Source organism: Temnothorax longispinosus, chromosome 7 (genome assembly GCF_030848805.1).
Source record: "Temnothorax longispinosus isolate EJ_2023e chromosome 7, Tlon_JGU_v1, whole genome shotgun sequence".
Taxonomy (NCBI): domain Eukaryota; kingdom Metazoa; phylum Arthropoda; class Insecta; order Hymenoptera; family Formicidae; genus Temnothorax; species Temnothorax longispinosus.
Genome location: NC_092364.1, coordinates 8,790,203 through 8,809,511, shown reverse-complemented (window position 1 = coordinate 8,809,511; position 19,309 = coordinate 8,790,203). Strand labels below are relative to the sequence as shown.

The 19,309-nt window shown below is 33.5% G+C and overlaps 1 protein-coding gene and 1 long non-coding RNA gene across 2 annotated transcripts in view; both read right to left on the bottom strand.

Annotated features, from left to right (window-relative positions):
* LOC139815797 (phosphoenolpyruvate carboxykinase [GTP]) overlaps positions 1 to 12,998 on the bottom strand; it is a 38,980-nt gene extending 25,982 nt beyond the window's left edge. Inside the window, exons 1-3 of the mRNA XM_071782974.1 lie at positions 12,837 to 12,998; positions 12,064 to 12,535; positions 4,742 to 5,002 (exon numbers count right to left, since the gene is read on the bottom strand). Coding sequence (XP_071639075.1) covers positions 4,742 to 5,002; positions 12,064 to 12,287 — 485 coding nt within the window. The 5' untranslated portion in view covers positions 12,288 to 12,535; positions 12,837 to 12,998. The remainder of the gene's footprint in view (positions 1 to 4,741; positions 5,003 to 12,063; positions 12,536 to 12,836) is intronic.
* The window catches only part of LOC139815811 (uncharacterized), a 141,175-nt gene that overhangs the window by 103,986 nt on the left and 17,880 nt on the right, over positions 1 to 19,309 (bottom strand). The window lies entirely within an intron of this gene.

Sequence of the window (19,309 nt, the reverse complement as noted above, 5' to 3'; positions counted from 1 at the left end):
ATTAATCATTTTTTATTCGTACAATCTTTTTTCTTGTATTTTTACCTAGGTCATTTCTAACGCGTGAATAATGTATACAGTTCTTATGCGCCTCTTCTAAGTAAAATCCTGAAAACCTGGGGCGCTTTAACTTTTAAGTACAACCCTGAAAACCCGGGGCCCTTTAACCGTAGATACGCCGTTGGCGCTTCCATAATAATGGCGGCGAATCGGGAACCGATAGATCAAAGGTGCCGACAGAGAGTCGCACTACTGGTTATACTGTGGCCCTCCCTACAGGTGGAGGGCTCCATCTCGAAAAAACTAACTCAACTATTTCCAAAAACCTAACCTAACCTAACTCAAACCATATGTTGTGTGGGTGCGAAAGTGCGTGCTTGGATTAACCTGAGGTAGAGTGCCGCACGCTTTGTTTACGATTATCAGGCAAAAATTTTAATATTTAAGGAAATAGTCATTTCGCAAGTTTTGGCACTTTCAACTTTTTTTAGTACGTACCTGCAATATTTTACTACGTGCCTGCAATGTGTAGCCTACAAAGTAGATCAAAATCGGAAGGGGGTTGCATACGGACCTCTAGCCAAAAACATTTTACAAGTATATCTTTTTTGAAATTAAATAATTATTAAATACATATTTTGATTTCAAAAAGAAGAAAATAAATATTTTCTTAATTCTAAAAATTGTTAATTTTTTTTCTTGTTGTAAAAAAATCTATGTTTTGATTATTAATTTCTAAATTTTATCATAAAAACCAACCGAAATATATTGTATTATATATATATATATATATATATATATATATATATATATCGCCCCGGAGGACATATGTAATAAGACACGCAAATAGATGATAGCATATATTTATATTTAACGCCAATAGATTTTCGCATCGTCCTTTTCTCTCTCTTTTTCTGTCTCTCTCTCTCTCTCTCTTTCTCTCTCTCTCTCTCTCTCTCTCTCTCGCGTCTTTAACCGATTGCTAACTGCAAAATAGTGAAAGAACATATAAAATGTTTGGCACATTTATAATTTTGCTATAAGAAGATATGTTAAAGCAAAGAAACGGAAAATGCAAAAAAGGATTTAATAAAATAATGATATTGATAGACAGAGATTGATATTTAAAATACACCCTTACCTTTTTTCTTTGTCACACTCCTGTTCTCTCTCACTCTCTCACGCTCTCACTCTCTCACTCTCTCTCTCTCTCTCTCTCTCTCTCTCTCTCTCTCTCTCTCGTTTACCAAATCCTCGAGCCCATTCATTGCAGGACATGATCTACTTAAAATGTCATTCTCTCTAAATTGTGCGTTTGACTCTAAGCAGTCTGTACTGCGGCGTAGTTATAGGAACTTTGACACCTCTGCGTTCCTTGAGCATCTTCATTCTTTGGCAATTAATGTTTAGATTGTGAATGTGACTAACGTTGAAGAGGTTTGTTCTCGTCTGTCGTCTACCTTGCTTGACGTGCTGGATGTGTTTGCTCTTGCTCGTAGATCTGTGATTAGAAGGCCTCCTATTCATTGGCTCACAGATGAATTTAGATCCCGACTCCGTACACGTAATCAGCTGTATAAGCAAGCCAAACGTTCAAATAGTCTTCTTGGCTATGCCAGATACCGACATCTTTGCAACCAGCTTAACACTGATATCAAGCGCGCCAAGAGTGATTTTCACTTTGCCTTTCTTACTAACATAACCGACTCTGCTGAATTGTGGAGAGAACTTGCCCGTCTTGGGCTTGTCAAGTCTACGTCGGTTTCTCCTCTCCGTTTTTTCTCACCTGATCAACTAAATTTATATTACGTCTCTGTATCTAATACTTCATCACCTTGCTCGTTCATTAACTTTATGTCAGCCATTGCTTTAGTTTCTAGTCCTTCTCAACGTTCAAAGTTTGTTTTCTCTACTATTCAGCCTGATGATGTATATAAACTTATCACAAATGAACCTCTTCATTCCTTTGCATCTGGCCAGGACGGCATTCCGCTTTATGTTCTCCGTATTGCCTGGCCTGTTATTTCCCAATGGGAACTTCACTGCTCAATTGTTCACTTCAATCCTCCGTATTTCCTTCATTATGGAAACGTGCGTTGTCCGCCCTCTCTCGAAGATTCGCACTCCTCTGTCTCCATCTGATACTCGACCTATTGCTAACCTTCCGGAAATATCTAAAATCCTTGAACGAATAGTGGCCTCACAGATCACTGACTATTTAAACAAGCATAATCTTTTGAATCCCAGACAGTCTGCGTATCGTTCAGGTTACAACACGCAATCTGCACTTTTACGCGTCTGTGATGACATAAAAAAGGGAATTGATGACAGGCTTATCACAATTATGATTCTCTTCGACTTCAGTAAAGCCTTTGATACTGTTCCACATCTTCGTTTACTTATGAAGTTAAAATTAGGATTTTCTGACGAGGTCCTTGTGTGGATATTCTCCTATCTCACTGGCCGTTCTCAAGCTGTAATTGATGATGAAGGTAATCTCTCAGACTGGCTGTTCACATCGTCCGGCGTCCTTCAAGATTCTGTACTTGGTCCTCTTCTGTTTGCACTGTATATTAACGATATAGGTGGTTTTCTGTCGTTTGTGTATTATATGCTCTTTGCTGATGATATATAAATATATCTCCAATGTTCTCGTGCTGACATTCTCCATGGTCTTGAAATGATTTCTAGAGATGCGAATGCTATTTTTGACTATGCAAATTTGAATGGTCTTAGACTTAATCCTGCGAAATCTATAAGGTATTGATTTTTGGTAGTCATTTCTATGTTAATGATATTGATCTCCATAGCTTACCACCTATTATTGTAAACCAAACACCTATACCCTTTGTTAATGAAGCCAGGAATTTGGGTGTAATTTTTACGTCTAACTTGTCTTGGAGGAAACACATTTTACACATCTCTCAAAAAGTTCACTTTTCTTTGCATAAACTCAAGTTTAACAAAAATTTACTTTCTACGAGGTTATATAAAGATAAGGCTGGTATTAGCTCTAATTATGCAATACATCGATTACTGCTGCTCAATCTATCACGGTTTAAGTGGTGAGTTAAATACTTTATTACAGAGACTCGTCAATTGTTGCATCCGCTTTATCTTTGATCTCAAGAGAGATGAACATATTACTCCGTATAGACGCCAATTAAGATGGCTTTCAGTTGAAAATAGAAAACTATATTTTCTTGGTTGTCAAATGTTTTGCATACTTCACATGTGCTCTTCTTCTTACTTGCGGGAAAATTTTATGTTGCCTGATCCGCTGTTGAGGAGATCTGACCGCCTTCCTCTTGCGTACCTCATACATTTCATATTCCTTCTCACAGAACAACCACCTACAGAAACTCTTTTCATCTTTCTTCTATTTATTTCTGGCACTCACTTCTTGTTAATATCACCGCTACTTTCTCATTCCCTACCTTTAAGAATCTTCTCAAAGCATTTTTGCTTGCTCGGGAAACAGGGTACCATTCTTACTTATGTCTTCTGTTTTCTCCTGTCCTTCTTGTTTATTGTTGTTGTTTCTTTACTACATAATTATACTGTATATATAACTAGTTAAGTTGCGTTAGTTGTTAGTTACATTGTATATATTACTAGTTAAGTTGCGTTAGTTCTTAGTTATACTATAGTTTTTGGAATTATACTTCGCTAGTTTATTGGACACTTCAGTATCCAGTTCTTCGCTACTTCATTCTTGCCTGTCTCATATGCGAGGGAGAGCACGCATATATTTTCTCTTATACTGCAGAACTGTATCTTATTTTTGCCCTTTAGCCTTGCTTGGGCATAATAAATCAAAGCAATCAATCTCTCTCTCTCTCTCTCTCTCTCTCTCTCTCTCTCTCTCTCTCTCTCTCTCTCTCTCTCTCTCTTTCTTTCTCTACGAGGACATAATTTGCAAAGGGATATAAATTAAATATGAATTAAAATATATATTTACAAATATATATTTTCCAAATATATATTCGTAATGCCGATATCTCATCGGGCCTAAGAGATATTAACAAATCCGTGTAAATAAATTTTAACCCTTTTCATCCCGTTAGGAGTCGAATTTTTAAAAATCCCTTCTTAATGAGTGCTTACGTCATGAGAGGAATACACTCTTCAAATTTCATGTTTCTATAGGTTCAGGGGTTTGAGCTGGACGTTGATGAGTGAGTGAGTGAGTGAGTCAGTCAGTCAGTCAGGACATTTTCTTTTATATATATGGATATATGCATGCATACTACCTTGATCAAAAAGTTCCCGGAATTTATTTAGAAAATGCAAAATACAAGTTTATTCATCAATATTAATATTGTCCCCTTCAAAGTACTCCCCATCGACTGCAACGCACTTATGCCAGCGCTTGATCCAATCCTCGAAACATTTTTTATACTCGGTGTTTGGTATGGCCATCAGAGCCGTCTTCGATTTTTCCATTATCTCCTCTCGGCTGCTAAAACGCGTTCCCCGTAGTGGTTTTTTGATTCGATTGAATAGAAAAAAGTCGCAGGGAGCCAAATCAGGTAAATTCGATGGCTGTTGGATGGTATTCGTTCCGTTCTTGGTCAAAAAGTTGCGGATAATGATGGCATTGTGCGACGGTGCGTTAAACTTGTATTTTGCATTTTCTAAATAAATTCCGGGAACTTTTTGATCAAGGTAGTATATTGTGTATGATACTGCAACTTCGTGTTTGTAAAATGAGATAAATATCTGAAATGTTAAGACTTACCAATTTTCGTATTTGGGCAAGCTTTCGATAGTTCCACTTTTTCGGAGAATTTTTAGCATTTGCATGTTCTCGACATCAGTACCATTACATATATAAATGTCTTTAGGACTGCACAGTGAAGCGCATTCTTCAATATAGTAGCGAAGTTTGGACGAGATCTCTACCGTACATGCATTTAATAGCGGTATTTTACCGATATAATCAAGTCCATTTTTAGTTGATGGGTTTTTTGCTGCATGAGTCACAATAAATCTCGGATTTCTGAAAAAGCATAATTTTGTTAAAACATGTTAAACAAAGATATGATATTATAAAAAAAATATCTCATAATTTTGACTGCAAATGTAGCAAATGTTATTTATTTATTATATTTTTTCATCAACAAATTATTTAATAATTACTTAAAAATTAATTTATAATTAACTAGCTGGTTACCCGGGCTTCGCCCGGGAGTCGTTCTTTCTTCAAACGACTTCATTTGTGTTTTAATATCCTTAATCGAAAAAAATTCCTTTATCAGTTCGGATACCGATTCCCAAAAAGATCGGTAACAAAAAACTATACAGTTTTATAGCACTCCCTAAGAAATTCTACCCCTATTTTATACACAATTCTTTAAGATTCGGTCAATTATTTCCCGAAAAATTGGAAAAATTTCGGATACCGGTTCCCAAAAAGATCGGTAATGAAAAACTATACACTCTATAACACTCCCCGGAAAATTCTACCCCTATTTTATATACTTTTGGTAAAAATTCGGTCGAATAGTTTAACAGTGTATAAAGAACATACATACATACATACATACAGACATTCTAGATCCTGATTCATATACAATTTTTTAAAATTCGGTCAATTATTTCCCGAAAAATTGGAAAAATTTCGGATACCGGTTCCCAAAAAGATCGGTAATGAAAAACTATACACTCTATAACACTCCCCGAAAAATTCTACCCCTATTTTATATACTTTTGGTAAAAATTCGGTCGAATAGTTTAAGAGTGTATAAAGAACATACATACATACCTACATACATACAGACATTCTATTTTATATATATAGATTTTTTAACGGAAATGTGACTGAACGATATTGTCGTAATAATTATTAACAGCTTTTTAAATTGTAAAACTTTAAATGTTTTATGATATGCGCACATATGAATATGCGCATGTGAGCGATCACTCATTCAATTTTAAATTTTTTAATCATAAAATCAACGGGGGATCGTAAACTTCAGGGAGGATTCTAGTGTTACCAGACGAAAAAAATCGATTTTTTTCTTACATAAACAAATAGTGTAAGGTTTCAAGAATGTATTTGTGTTATTGTCGAATTTATAAAAGCACCTTTACCCACACAGCAAAATATATCACCAAGATATCTAGAAGATATCTGAATGACGGAATATCTGATTGCGCAAGATATCATGAGAATATCTCAGAGACATCTCCAAGATTATAAAAAGCCATGATAATTTTATCTCAGATATAATATCTGATTCTGCATATAAGTCGGATATCTATGCCTCTCATTTAAAAGCAGATATGTCACATATAACCCAAATAGCAAGAAGAAAAGAAGAATTTTTTTTTAAATTCTCGACTTATGAAATTAATTCTTTTTCCGTATTTATGTCATCAATTCTGAGTCCTTCAAATATAAAAGATGTTCTTCCATAAAAATTCGCAATAAATAAAATTATGCTTCGATACTATTCCAATATTTTGCATTTTGCGATCTCTGCACTGTATGATATCTCGGAGATATCACGAAAAATATTAGAGCCAAGTATCTCACAGGCTCGCCTCTTATCTTAGTGCGTAAGGATTTTTGCTTACGAGAAGGTACTGGCGCATGTAGCCGCGTCGCGGCAGCACATATGTTATTAGCGCTCGCCCGAGAAAAAATTTTCTAAGTCCTCTCGAGGCATGTTGATTTCGCGCCGCGGTCGTTACCTCCGGCGCAGCCTCAACAAAAGTTTTCTAAGTCCCCTCGCGGCGAGTTGTTTTCGCCCCGCGGTCGTTACCTTCGGCCCCGTCCGAGTGAAAATTTTCTAAGTTCCTTCGCGGCGTGTGGCTTTCGCCGGGACGGATCGGTACGGCGTCCAACTTCTCTAGAATTGTTTTATTGGCTACGAATAAACTTGAGTTGATTTTTATAAAATATAAGAGCTATAACTATGAATCGGCCATATATTCGAATGCAAATGTTGCAGAGATGTCTTTTTCAAAGATATAATGTGATATCGATCGAGTAATGATGTCCTGTAGATATTCTGTAAATATCTGAAAATAAGATATCTCAGATTTGACTTAAAATTGTAGGCATAAAAATATCTGGCTATATCTCAGATATATTTTGCTGTGTGGGTAGTAAGACGCGCTTTAGATCAATAGAGCACAAATATGTGGCTGTACCGACTTTATAGTTTCCTTGACATTCTATCGTTGTGAGAACAATAAAATTTTGTTTATACCTGTCTAGATTCTCAACTATAGTGCTTTGCCCTATCTGGTATAAATGTGTGTTTGTATTTACGTGTATTTGTGTGCGTGCGTGCGTGTGCGTGTGCGCGCGTGTGTGCGTGTGCGTGTGTGTGCATGTGTGTGTGTGCAAACCGTAATGAAAACCGCTAAACAAGAATTCTTCGTGGAAGAGGAAAGCATTTTATGTGCTCAAAATAGCGGACTGAGCGTTACTTAACTGTAAGTATCGTGAAAATATCAAAAACTTTATTTCTTTATTCAACTGTGACTTTTTTGATTCGCCATATTAAATCCGTCATTTTGAATTTTGAAAATTTGATATCAGATTCGGATTCAGCGACCTTAAAAACTTTTATACCGAAATCTTCATGCATTTTTCGGCTGACAGCAAAGAAGTAAACTTTAAACACGTTTTTCTCAAAACTACTTTTTTCAATTTGCCGTGCAGGATAACTCAAAAAGTAATCAATCAAATTTTGTGAAGTACGATTTGATTCCTTATAATTTTCCCCAAGAATTAAACCTACCGTTATAACTTTATTGTTTATTTATAACATTTTTATTAACAACAGAAAATTGATTTTTTAATCGAAAAAAATGTCACTTTTTTTGCGATTGCCATAACTCTTTCAATTTATTTGCAAGTAGGTTCAATTCCCGCGTAATCGACTGAGCTTTAAAGAAAACATTGTGCCACAAAGTTCTATGCCAACACGACAAAAATAAAAAAATTGAAAAATTGACATATCTCTTTTTTTTCTTTAAGAATGCCTTTTTATATCGACAAAAAATCAAATATATGACTTATAGTTTTCTAAAATCGGTACATTAATGAAAAATTAAACTCATCGCCATCATTCCTGAAAAATTAGAAAAATTTTGGCACCGGTTTCAAGAAAGACAGACAGACGTCAGATACTTCAATATTTTCTCAAAATATGTATATTGAAAATTTCTTTAAATTTCTACCAAAAATTTCAATTTTTAAAATAATACAAATAAGATAACATATTTTATTATACAAGTTTACCTTCTTCATATTTACAAAAAAAAAATGAGACATTTTATATATTTTGTCATATTATATTTAACGAAAATGAATATCTAATATTAATCAAAGAGGCTAATATCAGTCAAATAATTTCTTTCTTTCTCGCTTTGAATTACTTCATCAAATATATAACAAAATATAAAAATATTAATATTTGAATGATGCAAGTGCAGGGGGATGCATTGCAAATTGTAAGTTAGACAAGTATTTCTATTATTCGTTTTCGAATACAAACAAAATATATGCAAAGTCAGTAACAGTGAAAAGTATAAGTTATATGATATTCTCCATACTTTTCTTCAATTTTGCTCTTATCTATGATTTTTTGCATCACATATTTACTTAAACTTAAACTTTACTTGATGCTAATATTGAACGATTAATACAGGAGACTCGTTTAAAGAAATATGATTTATTCTATCTTCTTCGTAATTCGGAAGACGGTGAACTAATTATATGTTTTTACTTGACAACTATCGGTAAGATTGTAACAGTATTCCGGTTTCACAATGCGATCGTTATTGTCCTGTGCTGTTGTCTTTATGAATAAATCCGACGATTTTCGAGAAACTCCGAAATTGGAAAAGCGCTTTTGTACTGTGACGAAGGACATACTTAGAGATCCTTCAGGGAGAGACTGGCCAAGAGGCGAACTGTTTCTGTCTTCATTTACATTCAAACCGGAAATAAGAAAGACAGAGGTATTAATATAAAAGTGTAGGAAAAAAAAAACCAGGATCTCTAAGGGAGACCGGGGCGGAGACGTCACCGGGGCGGAGTCGTCATTACAATTATCTTGAAATCTGTATGTTGTGTGAACTCGCTATTCATATTGTAAACACTACTTATGGTGCCCGTGTAACCAACGGAGTTTAGTGAGATTATAGGTATGCCATTTTCATTAAGGCAAACGTGTTTTCGGAGGTCAAAAGTAAAATTTTTTGCGCGTCGAAAATTTTAAATATTTTAAATATTATTTTCTCACCGAATCTCGAGATAAGATTCTGAAGAGTAATGCATGCTGAACACGAATCCAGTAAAAATTTTTCATTTTCGTTGATTTCTAATATTTCATGAGCGATCAAACTTAAAATCTGTGTCTCCGGGGCGAAGTCGTCACCAAGCCATATCATGGAAGCTTCGGGCGAAAATCAAAGTCAAAGAAGCAGCAGTGGTCGGATTCTTGCGAAGATTTGAATAATAAATGTGCTGCGTGTGCTCAGAGATGACAGAATAGAGCTGACGAGAAACACCCGGGAAAAAAAAATTATATATAATTATATATATAATTATATATAAATATATGTGATTATATATGATGCAATTATATATGAATTTTGTCTCTATATGCGTAGGGCACATAAGTGTGTGCGCTTTTCTTGTAATTATTTTCCGCCATCGTGCTTTTAATTAATGTTTCCATTTTTTTTTATTAAAAAATAATTACTAAAATGTATCCTATCATTTTTCATGATCGAAATTATGAATTTTCATTTAAAATTCAGTCCGAGAATGGAGTGACGACTCTGCCCCGGCAATTTTGACATTTAAATTTTTGCACTTTTGTCGTTTTCACTCTATACCAGTTGAACAAAGCTACATAGACCAAAAATATCCTTATAAATTTTGTAGCCAAGAGTTCACTCTTTACAACGGTATACATTTTACTAAAATCAATTGTTTTGTTGTTAAAAATCTGCACCGAAAAAATAGTGACGACTTCGTTCTAGTTTTCTTTACTATTTCCTGCATGCAAATGGCGGCGAATTGGCCAGTCTCTCCCTAGAGGGTCTCTAGACATACCTATACATAAATACGAGACATAAATATGATGTACTTAAAAGATTTGTTTTGCTAACGTTTAATTTCAAATGTACTTTTCTTCAAATTTTTTTAATTTACACATTGCATTATTTTATTGAAATTTTTTTTAAATATTATTAGAATAATATATATTATTTTATTGTATTATATTTTTTATAACAGCTATAATAATTTTCTTATTTTTCATATTTATAAAAAATTTAAAAGAAGACGTGTTTATAAGTGCAACTTCGCTGCGCAAATATTTACTAATAAAATATTACTATACATATAGGAAATTAGGCACCATTGCGTCATCTTATTTTTGTAGCAAGTTTTTCTACGGCCATTTGGAAAAGAAATATAATTAAATATCGTTCTTTTTTCGATTCTCATCCTTCTTAAATATCTCAATTTTTATACACGTCTCCTATTGACCTTATGTTTATTTGTTTATTTTAATTTCTTATAGGCTGATGGCAGAGAACGAAACGTAGGCTCTTACGTCTGTTGTAGTCGTAAAGCAACCCTGGCGGAAAAAATTTTTATGAATAACTACAACATTTAACTAGCAATAGAAATTTGTACATTTTTGTTGAAATATTTAATTTTTTGTAGAAATGGTTATTTTTTTGTAGAAATATCTACGAAATAGTATCACAAATTACAATGTTCTCAAAAATCAAGAAATTATTGCAAGTAGTATTTTATGAAAAACTACAATTTATAAAAAATAGTACAAAGATCTACAAATTTTAAAAATTTAAGAAGAAACAAAATCTTAAAAAATTAAAACATCTGCTTACTTGTAGAATACTACAAAAATTTACAAAAGTGTCCCAATTGTAGCATTTTCATGTAGGATTTTGTAATACTTCTTAAATTCATGTAGAATTTAATAGATTCTGGCAATTATATTTTATAGTTTTTTAAATTTTGTAGAAATATTTCCGCCAGGGAAGGTAGAGAAAACTGTATACGTAACTACGTAAGTCGTGAAAAGCTATTGTGTCAATAGCTACGACAGACATAAGAGCCTACGTTTTGTTCCCTGCCATCAGCCTTAAGGAGGTTGGTTAGCGTCCCGCTGTAGGGCAGGTGGTGCGGCAGGGGGAAAGCATGTAGGTTAGATTTTCGTCGCGTGAAATAAACGAATTTTAGCAAATAAATATGTGGAATGCATTCAATTACTGTTTCTTAAGGTCTAAAAAGAGTTGTTTGTACAATTGAAACCCAAATACGTTATTATCCACGTTGAAATGTGGAAATAATAAATGTGGTCCTGTTTTATTTTTACAATTTCTTGATAACTATAAAGACGAATCATTTCAGTCTTCGAGAAAGTTCTTTCTAAATATGTAAATAATTATTTGCACCTATTTTCATTAAATTCTTATCATTTTTAATATGCTTTCGAGAGTTACGTTACGGGTTAAGTAACATTTTTGCTGTGTCGCCCGTGTATAAGAGAGAGACAAGAATATAACTTTAATAATTAATTACTCGACAACCATGCAGACAATTATCTTCAACTTTGGCATGGACGAGAGATTTCCATAGACAAATATTTTTCATAAATTTGAACTAATTCTTATCAAATTGATATGAGCAACCACCCTCCTTAATTTACGTCTTTATTCTTCTTTATTATGTAAACTCCGTTTAATTGTTAGCTCTTTTACTCTTTATTTTTTGCTTTAAAATTCTCATTTTATGTGATTAATTTTATTGCATTGAAGAAGATTAAAGTACAGTCGAAACGTTTACATTATTTCCTTTAATATTCACGAGAATAAATTATAAATTACTTCAATTATAACGTCCTTATTTACTTGTATTTCGCTACTGATTTCTATCTTTCTATTTTAACACCGCTATATACTGATTTTTATCTTTCTATTTTACATTTTTTAATTAATAGCGGTAATTATTACAGCGATTATTCTTTTATTAAAAAACCAAAATAAACAGATACTTACTGAGAGTGACAGATATCGACAGCGGGCGGCATCCTGCAGGCTTTTTTGATTACGAAGTTAGACGGTGCGACTAAATGCGTGGAACGGTTGATCTTCGGAGCATGAATCGAAATTAAGTTGAGAAGATTGCCAGTTGAGATGACACAAATGCTCCGTTTGTCGTCAAACTGCCGCGAAACCCGCGTCAAATTCGTCCAGCTGATACCGTGGAATTTTGGCGGCATGTTACCAGTGTCCGTTAAAACGCTTCCTTTATATGTGATTACGGAACGTGTTTGCTCACAGACGAGCCCCAGCGATCCGTCTCTCGGATTGGCCGATAAGAGGAGTTACCGTTGGACTTCCCGATTAATAGTGGGGAGTGTAAAATCGCGACGACCCGGGCAGGTCCACGAACGATGACCGCAAAACAGCCAAGGATCACGTCGTGACTGATGCACTTCTGACACGCGCTACGTCACGTCCTTGGTAGCTAAAATCATTCGGCTATTCGGACCAATCAAGATTCAAAGGATATTCCCAACAAGAAGGAGATAAACGCTCGGAAATTAATTTATACACATATCATCAAGATACACTTTTTAAACCGCGAATGATTTTTAATATACAAGCTGCGAAAACTCGAGGGATCAGATGACAGAGTATTCTTATAAATTCAATTATCGAAAAAATAACGTATAGCCTCTGTAGCGCGAACCGATATGTAATAACGATCAAATTTTTCTGGAAAGTAAAAGCGACTTGGGTAGCGCGGTGACGTCGATTAAACTCACTTTCGCATTAAATTGAAATCGGTGATTGGACGGATTTTATACCGAAAGCCGTTAGCCACTCTCGCTGCTCTATTTTTATGTGACTGTCTCGCTTGTCCACTTACTTTCCGCTATCTGTTTCACACAGACGGCAAACGAGTAAGACTACTATCCACGATCCGCATTTCACACAATTATCCAGCCGCCAATGAAAGGATCGTGCCTTTTATTCGGGCACTCGAGCCCACTCGACACTCCGTGTAAAACAGTGATAAGTGATAAAGACTCATAGGAGAATTTTATTTAATCGTGTTTGCGCGTAGGAGATATGTCGCCTGAGAGACAAAGAATTATAGCAGTGCGATCATATCATCATCATCCACGTGATGTTTACAATGCGTAATATATTTTTCTCGACAGTCATAAATGTCAAAAAGGAAGAAATGTAAGATTATTTAGTAAATATGAAAAACTAATAATATGTAACGCTATATACTATATAATATATACTATATACTATATACTATTATATGTATATGTACACTATGTAAATACCATATCACTTCCATATTATATTAAATACCATATTTTATATGCCGTTCTCAATTTTAGGAAAAAATGTTTTAAGTAGAAATTTTATTATTTCAGAAGAAAAGTTATTGATGAGTTTTCAACGAATTTTTTTGTCTTCTTAAATGTAACTGTTTTTTATATAATTTAATTTCTTTTGTCAGTCTGCATATAAAAGTATTCGGATAAAGTCATTGAAAAATAACACTTTACAACAACAAAAAAAGCACAAGAACGAACTTTGTGGCATTTGATAGTTTTTTGGACAGAAAACGATCCCGTTTGCCAAATTACTCCATTACGTGACAATTTTGAGATATTTGCAGAGTTGCAAAAAATAGGCTATTTTAGTGTATTTTGACATTTTATAACTACGATATGTGACGTATCGGAGAAGTTTAATCGCAATTAAAATTAAGTATGTTGTTAGGACTTTCAGTCCTTAAAAGGAATTTTTTGTGTCGCTTATGGTTAAAAAGATATTGATGAATAACGTAGAGTCTATTTTGCGTCAAAATTGCGACTTACATAGCTATTAAGGATCAATGAAGTATTTTTTAATTATGTTATTCAAATTTAAAGATTTTTCAGGTCGCTGAAAACTAATCTGACTACCATTATATTAATTTTGATATCTGCCATATTGGGGCTCCGTCATTTTAAATTTATCAACTTTGACATAAGTTTAGTTTTCAGCGATCTGAAAAACTCTTAGGTTTGATTAAAAAATATTTCATAGATCCTTAATAGCTATGTAAGTTGCAACTTTGACGCAATAGACTACGTTAATCATCAATATCTTTTTAACCATAAGCGACACAACAAATTCCTTTTAAGGGCTGAAAGTCCTAACAACATATTTAATTTTGATTGTGATTAAACTTCTCCGATACGTCACGTATCGTAGTTATAATATGCCAAAATATACTAAAATTGCTCATTATTGCAACTTTATCTGCAAATATCTCAAAATTGTGACGTAATAGAAAATAGAGCAATTTGGCAAACAATCGTATTCTACGTCTAAAAAATTATCGATGCCGTAAGGTTCGTTCTTGTGCTCGAAAAAAAGTAATTTTTTTATTGTATACAGTGTAATTAATGGGATTCTTTGTATTGCAGTTATGTAGAGTGCGCGCGCAGCACATGTAATATACATTTTTTCTAAAATAGTATATAAAAAATAATTGAAGTAGTATATTAAAATAGTCCCCCTATCTTACTATACGTAACTAAAACTGTTGCACTTGAAAATCTGTTGAAAAATCTGTTAAAATGAGAAATGAAATGATTTTATATGATAACGTATTTATTTTGTAGAAAATAATTTAGCTATATCTGACGTGTCTATATTTCTTCAACTTGTATTAAAATTGCTGAAAGCATAGGAAAGAGGGATGTTATGAAGGGACATTATGATATGATAAAAAGAATAAAAATAAAATATACTTTTCTATTGTTAATCACTATTTCATATTTCATAAGAATATTTTATGTTTTCACACACACTAATAAAAAATTAAAAAGAGAATTATACATAAAACTACGTAAAGAAAATGATTAATCTTACAAATTAAAAAATAGGATAGTTGACTAAAAAATATTTTATTATAATGTAAGTATAATATCCATACTTTTTACATAAAAACTAAAAAATAAATTGGTATAAAATTACATAATTAAAATACATACAAATGTTTCTTATATAATTAAATATATAATTATATTTACACGCAATTTTAATTACATATGTAATTAAAATTACATATATTTTTTAATAATCTTACACATAAATATATACATAAAACATTAAATACATTCAAATCAATGGAAATTGAAGGAGTACAATTTACTACAATATTTTTTATCATTATTATATAAATCTCTTTTTCTCTCTCTCTCTCTCTCTCTCTCTCTCTCTCTCTCTCTCTCTCTCTTCCTCTCTCTCTCTCTCTCTCTCTCTCTCTCTTTCTCTCTCTCTTGCTCGCTCGCTTGCTCACTCACTATTTTATCACGGAAAATATTGAATTTATAAATTATCGCAGCCAGACAGTACATGGACTACGGACCAAAGTCAGGAGCGGATTTTATCGAGGTTACGTTCATAAATCCAAGTGCCAACTTGTAACCTTATGATCGATGAAATATTAAGAGATTATAGATATCTATTTAATCTATTTAATCTTTTTGATTTATATAATGTATAAATTTATATATAAATTTGTATATGTACTATTTATATAATACAAATATTTTTATTACTTTTATATATACACTTTTAAAGAGTTCTTTAACCGTATTTATACACATAAATTATTATATTTTAATTAATAATTTACAGAGATAAATGCAAAGGGGTCGCCTATGATTGTCAAACAATTATTTGAAGAAAAGAATTAATAATTAATATTTATTTAATATAATATATTTACAGACATTTGGTATTTACTTAATATACATTTAATGTGCATTATTATTTGTAATTAAGTATTCTATTTTAAATGCTATTGTATTTTTGGCCACATCTTAATATCGTAAAAGATTTAAAAATTACTCGGAAATATACGCCGATACAATATAATATTCCAGTCTCGCGTATACGCTGTCGAATTATAAACTTGCGAATGACGAAATCACACATAACAGAAACAAGTACACGCGCGCGCACTCGCGTGCCTTGACGTGTCTGGAGGCTCGCTCGTATGGCCTACACGATATGCTTATCAGCATAAGATTGCATGAAAGTTATACCGTGTTGGCATGATGTATGCATCGATACCGATTTCGTAAGAAAAGTGAGTTCAAATTCTAATGATTAAACTTTCTTATCGTAATTTTACATTTTATATATAATATTTCTTTTCTCAACTTTTTAATTTTTTTTTTAACTTTCTATGACCCAATATTCTTTTCTTTCTTCTCTTTAATTTTATACTTGTTTTTATGTAAAAGCCATTTAATCTTTCTCTCTCTCTCTCTCATCGGCCATCTATTTTTGGTACTCTCTTCCAGGTAATATCACGTCAGCAACTTCTTTTGCAACTTTCAAGAGTCTTCTTCGTAATTACTTATTTTTATCCAAATTCGCATGTTAAGTTCTTATCTTATATTTATCTCCTCTAGTTTTTAGCTTTTTCCTTAGTGTTAAGCTGCGTTTAGTTCTAAGCTGCGTTTGATTAATCTTCTTCTGTATTATTTTTTCCTAGTATTAAGTTGCGTATTGTTTTAAGTTGCGTGTACACTATTCAATGTATTATTTAGTTTTTTTTTATATTGTTATAATGTTATGCTTTCCTTGCTCTTTAGCTTCGCTTGAGCATAATATATTAATCAATCAATCAATCAATCAATCTCATAGCAATTATGATTTATCACTGCATTGCATGTAATAATGCATTTCATCAAAAAGTGCTCGAAATTTCGCAATACATAGACGCTACATGTTGCTTAATGTATTTACGAAAGAACCCCCTGCGACGAGTTGAGCAATTGTTTACGAAACATTATCATGGTCTTTAACCTCGGCACTTCATAATTAAAAGAGGAAATCTCTAGAGCTAAATATTTCAGAATCGAACATTACGAAACGTCTATATGAAACATTTGAGATTGTGAGAGAAAAATCGCCACGTTTACTACACATTTCGCAAGTCGAAAAAGCGAGCATGATAGACTTACTTCTTTTTGCACAATCCTTGAAATATTATAACTACATTAAATTATATATACACAGTTTAATACTAAAATATTTTAAATCAAGAACATATATATATATGTATATATATATATATATATATTATATTAGGGTGGTCGTTAGAAAATATATTTTTGTTGTCGCCCCCTAAATTGGTAGTAATTGACGAAAAAATAATAGGCCAATCATATTAGACATCAAACCTTCCAATTACTCTTTCAGGTTGCAATCACCATGAATCGCTTTGATTTAAGGTGCTGTAAATGGGATTAATTTTGCTTCGCATAATTAATGCGCATTAAAAAGTTATTAACAATATTATCAACAAAAAACGCGATTTTTTTTATTTTTTCTCAAATATCTCGAAAACTAAGCAAGATAGGGTAACTAACTATACGTACCTTTTTTGTAGAGCGTAAAATTATCTACAATAATGATTTAAACAACATTTATCGTCAAGTCAGTCGTTTAGCTTGCACGCGCCGTCAAAGTCCGAGACTCGGATCTCGAAAACCCTCGATTTTATCGTTTTTTTGATGTTGCGTCGGTGATTTTTTTCAGTCATTTAAAATGGAATTAAAAATTCCCAAAAAATCACACATCATCTGAGAACTACAAAGAATACTTTTCAGGGTGTAACCAATTTTTTAGACCCTTTTTCTTTAGTTTGTAGCTATGTAAGCAAAAAATTTTGATTTTTTGGACTACTCTTAGTTTTTCGCTGTTTTTAGACCTTAGAATTTATTTGAGACGAATTTTATCGTATGCAGCTTGTTGTGGACGAAATTTGCAACAAAAAAGGACCCTTGTATTTTCTTCGTACGACGAACGCTGATTTTTTTATTGACGCGCAAAGTTATCTAATATTGCGCATAGGTCGGATAACGCTTGTTTTACACTAAAATAATTATTTTTTATTAAAATTTACGTAATTTTTCGAGAGGGTCCCAATTGCCTACAAATCAATTGCCTACAGTGTCGTTTGCCAACATCTCATTTGCCGACAATTCGTTTGCGCACAAAAATTATTGCCTACAAGTCGATTGCCTACAAGCACTATTGTGCACAATTAAAAAATTAAGAGACGAATGGACGTTTGCACACAAGATACTATTGCACACAAGCCGCATTGCACACATAATATTATTGCCTACAGATCGATTGCCTACAAGCACTATTGCGTACAATTAAAAATTAAGAGAAGAATGGACGTTTGCACACAAGATACTATTGCACACAAGCCGCATTGCACACATAATATTATTGCCTACACATCGATTGCCTACAAGCTCTATTGCGCACAATTAAAAAATTAAGAGAAGAATGGACGTTTGCACACAAGATACTATTGCACACAAGCAACATTGCACACATAATATTATTGCCCACAGATCGATTGCCTACAAGCTCTATTGCGCACAAATAAAAAATAAGGAGACGAATGCACACACGACACTATTACGCACAAACAACATTGCACACATGAGGTCCGGTTTCTATTGCTGAATTGGCTACACTAGTTCAGAGGGCTGTACTTCTGAATGAACCGCCCTTCCGATTGAGACAGGGTTTTGCAGGTGATTTTGTCACGATATCTAGAGATTATTTATCGATGTCCTACCTTCGGGTTTTTTAAATAGTTTTTTAGATTTTAGCCTGACAATCGTAAACAAAGTGTGCGGCGCTCTACCTCAGGTACGAGGTATTTGTGCAAGCAATGCAGCCGGAAAACATAATCCGTGTGCCGGTGGCTTTATAGCATTTTCGACTGGGTCGGGTTTCAAGCCAACTCGAGTTGAGTTATGACGTCACAAGCTCTACTTCTAGGTTCTAATTAGACGATTTCAGCATGTGACGTAATAACCCAACTTTGGTTATTTTATCTGATACTTACAACGAGCGTTAAGCAGGGCACACTCACTTTTTGTAGAACGTAACAGTAAGGTTTCGACCAATCGCGTTGCTGCTCGATTCGGCCGTTTATAACCGTAGAAGTAAGAATTGAGCAACGCAATTGGTCAAAACTTTACTGTTACTGTTACGAAAAGTGGGTGTGCCTTGCTTTGGAGCTACCGCAAAAGACTCTCGTCACGTAGCGTAACGTAACGTGACTTTATGTTTTTATCCTCCCCCGAAAGCACGGGGGGGGGGGGTGTGCGTGAACCTCGGTTCGCGTGGAAAGTGTATGCGTGAACTATTTCGGGACTACCGCACCTCCCCCGAAAGCACG